The 3,471-nt window shown below is 34.3% G+C and overlaps 1 protein-coding gene across 1 annotated transcript; it reads left to right on the top strand.

Moving 5' to 3' along the window:
* The first annotated feature begins 243 nt into the window (after positions 1-243).
* LOC146903819 (heat shock cognate 70 kDa protein-like) lies at positions 244-2,896 on the top strand. Its single transcript, XM_085730065.1, has 3 exons — positions 244-393; positions 504-747; positions 876-2,896. Exons 2-3 carry the CDS (start codon positions 528-530, stop codon positions 2,567-2,569), a joined length of 1,914 nt encoding a protein of 637 aa, XP_085586191.1. The 5' UTR covers positions 244-393; positions 504-527; the 3' UTR covers positions 2,570-2,896.
* The last annotated feature ends 575 nt before the right edge of the window (positions 2,897-3,471 follow it).

Here is a 3,471-nt window from a genome sequence, read left to right as displayed (position 1 = left end):
TCAAAACTTAAATAAAATAAAATCAAAGTAATATATGAAGTTTGTTTAACTATTTATGCCAAATAAAATATTAGATTTAGAAATTAAAAATAATAATAATAAAATATTAAGAATAAACGTATATTATTGACTATTGATTGATAGTTTTTAAAGAGAGAAATAATAGGGGGAAGTTGAAGTAGACTTAACAACCTCATAATATGTAACAAAAAAAAAACAACCTAACAATATAAGATTGGATCATTTGCATGCAATATATCAGATTGAATCAAACTCGAGCTTGCTTGCAAAGTAAACCCTATTTCTTGTGTGACCTATATATATTTTCATCGCTACAGGCTTGCCTTCAAACTTAGTAAAAGGAGTCTAATTTAGAAGAATTCAAAAACCAAGGTTAGTATTATAAACGTAGATGCTTGAGTTTTCGGAAACACAAAAAATACTATTGTTTTAAAATTAAGTTGCTACAAATTTTGACTGAGTTTTTTTTTTTTTTTTTTCAGCTTCTTTTGATTATTTGAAAGATCATGGGGATAAAGTACGAAGGACGTGCTATTGGAATAGACCTTGGAACTACTTATTCGTGTGTTGCTGTGTGGCTCGAGAATCACAATCGAGTCGAGATCATCTACAACGACCAAGGCAACAAAACAACACCTTCTTTTGTTGCTTTCACTGATGATCAAAGGTTGATTGGCGATGCTGCTAAGAATCAGGCTGCAACCAATCCTGAAAATACTGTTTTCGGTAAATTTTTCTTTGTATTCTCTACCAATTATTGATAAAGATTTTCATGAATGATATGCAATTGCTATGTTAACTCAACAAATAAATGAATGATGAGAACTAACTATTGATAATTTTTTTTTCTTCAGATGCTAAGAGATTAATTGGTAGGAAGTTTAGTGATTCAGTTGTTCAAAAAGACATGATGTTGTGGCCATTCAAGGTCATTGCCGGTGTGAATGACAAACCCGTGATTGTTGTTAAGTACAAGGGTCAGGAGAAGCACTTTTGTGCGGAGGAAATATCATCTATGGTCCTTACGAAAATGCGAGAAATTGCAGAGACATATCTAATGTCACCAGTGACAAATGCTGTTGTTACTGTGCCTGCACATTTCAATGATTCTCAGCGAAAAGCCACCATAGATGCCGGTGCAATTGCTGGCCTTAATGTCATTCAGATAATTAATGAACCTACTGCTGCAGCTATTGCGTATGGTTTTGACAAGAGAAGTGACTGTGATGGTAAACGGAATATTTTGGTCTTTGACCTTGGTGGTGGTACTTTTGATGTGTCTATCCTAACAATCAACGGCGATGTCTTTGAAGTGAAAGCCACTGGTGGAAACACTCACCTTGGAGGAGAGGACTTTGATAATAGAATGGTGAGCTACTTTGTAGAGGAGTTCAAAAAGAAGAATAAAGTGGACATTAGTGGTAACCAGAAATCCTTAAGGAGGTTGAGAACTGCCTGTGAGAGGGCAAAGAGGACACTCTCTTTTGCTTTAGCCACCACCGTTGAGGTCGATTCTTTATTTCAGGGAATCGACTTCTGTTCATTAATCACTCGTGCCAAGTTTGAGGAAATTAATATGGATCTTTTTAATGAGTGTACGAAAACTGTTGAGAGTTGTCTTAGCGATTCAAAAATATGCATGAGTGATATCGATGATATTGTTCTTGTTGGTGGCTCGTCTAGGATTCCCAAAGTGCAAGATATATTGCAAGACATTTTCCCGGAGAAGGTTTTATGCAAGAGTATCAACCCAGACGAGGCAGTTGCTTATGGTGCAGCTGTTCAAGCTGCTATTTTAAGCAAAGGCTTCAAGAATGTCCCAAACTTGGTGCTGCAAGATGTTACCCCATTGTCACTTGGCATCTCAGGAGGTGTTGATCATGTCATGAGGGTGGTGATTCCAAGGAACACTACCGTGCCTGTCAGGAAGACAGGAGAATTTATAACCCTTGTTGATAATAATGATATTGGTGTTGTCTCGATTAGTGTTTATGAGGGTGAGAGAGCAAGAGCGCAAGACAACAATCTGCTTGGTTCGTTCAAGCTTTCTATCCGTCCAGGCGCTCCTCGTGGCACTCCCTTGGAGGTATGTTTTTCTATCAATGAAAATGGCATTTTAACAGTTTCTGCTAAGGAAATATCTACAGGAAATACGAATCAGATCACCATCAACAATGAAAAAGAAAGATTGTCTACATTTGAAATTAACAAAATGATTGAAGAAGCTGAGAGATACCGCGTGGAAGATAAGGAATTTTTAAGGAAGGCGACAGTAATGAATGCTTTGGATTATTGTGTTTACAAAGTGAAGAATGCCTTAAAGAAGAAGGATGTTAATTTAAATCTCTCCCATAAAGAAAGGGAAAAGATCAACATTGCAATTACCGTCGCAACAAGCTTGCTTGATAAGAATAACAACAAACAGCAGAAAATAGATGTTGTTGAGGATCATCTCAAGGAGCTGGAGATCATGTTGGAAAAGCTTGTAGTCAATACTGGCATTGAGAATAAACCCAAGTCTTCTTTTTTAAGATCTCTTTTCAATTGATGTCTTGATTTTGGAAGTTCTTAAACATATACTATATAGTATTGAAGTTTAGGTTTTCGGTTTTTTCTTTTCTTATTCTAATTTGAGTAGCATATTTAAAAATCAAGATCCTTCTCAGGCTTTTTGTGCTCTAGTTAATAATATTTGCAAATATGTGCAATCCCAAACTTTATTTTAATGTATAGATACATAAACTGATACATTGGTTTCATGGATGAAAACTGAGAATTATTATCCAACCAAAAAATTGGGTAATACTAAAATAAAATATTTAACTATTGTTTTCCAACGCAATGAACAAATTATTTTTTAACTATTTAAAGAGAAAAAAAATTGGTACTGAGTCTTATTACATAAACCAACAATTGTTTTCCAACGCTAATGGAAGCAATACAAAAACAACCAAGTTTTATTCTACTACGTGGGTCAATTACATCGATCAAAACACATCATAATGTTATTTTTTTTCATTAGTTTCTCTTGTAGTTTTCTAGGTCTTCATTTATCATTAGTGATCTAACTCCTCTACATATATTCTCTTTAGTACAAAATTCACGTCTTCTCTCTACATGCAAAGGCCACATGAGCCTACGTTCCACCATTTTATCTACTATAGGCAAGGTTTTGCAACTCGAGAGTTTACCTCAACTCGTTTTGTCTATGTAAACTCGTACGAGTTCTCGAGTCGAGTTTACCTAAAATTAAAATTATATAAAATTTATTATATGCATGATATATATGAGCTAATATAGTATTGTAAATAGGTCAATCGTGCAAAATATGACTTAATTACAAAGGCAAATTATATCAAACTACCAAAATAAAATGTTATGCTCAACTTAGCATCAAAATACAAAAATTAACGCACAAAATCATAAGTTTCATAAGTCTCTAAGTTTAAG

Source organism: Medicago sativa, chromosome 7, assembly GCF_051527215.1.
Source record: "Medicago sativa cultivar Bolivia chromosome 7, Bolivia_mono, whole genome shotgun sequence".
Lineage (NCBI taxonomy): Eukaryota > Viridiplantae > Streptophyta > Magnoliopsida > Fabales > Fabaceae > Medicago > Medicago sativa.
The sequence above is the reverse complement of the archived record's forward strand: the minus strand, read 5'-3'. Positions and strand labels throughout refer to the sequence as shown.

Coding starts and splice junctions, on each gene's coding strand:
- LOC146903819 (XM_085730065.1), top strand. CDS start 528: ATGGGGATAAAGTACGAAGGACGTGCTATTGGAATAGACCTTGGAACT. Junction 748..875: donor TCCTGAAAATACTGTTTTCG/GTAAATTTTTCT, acceptor TTTTTTCTTCAG/ATGCTAAGAGATTAATTGGT.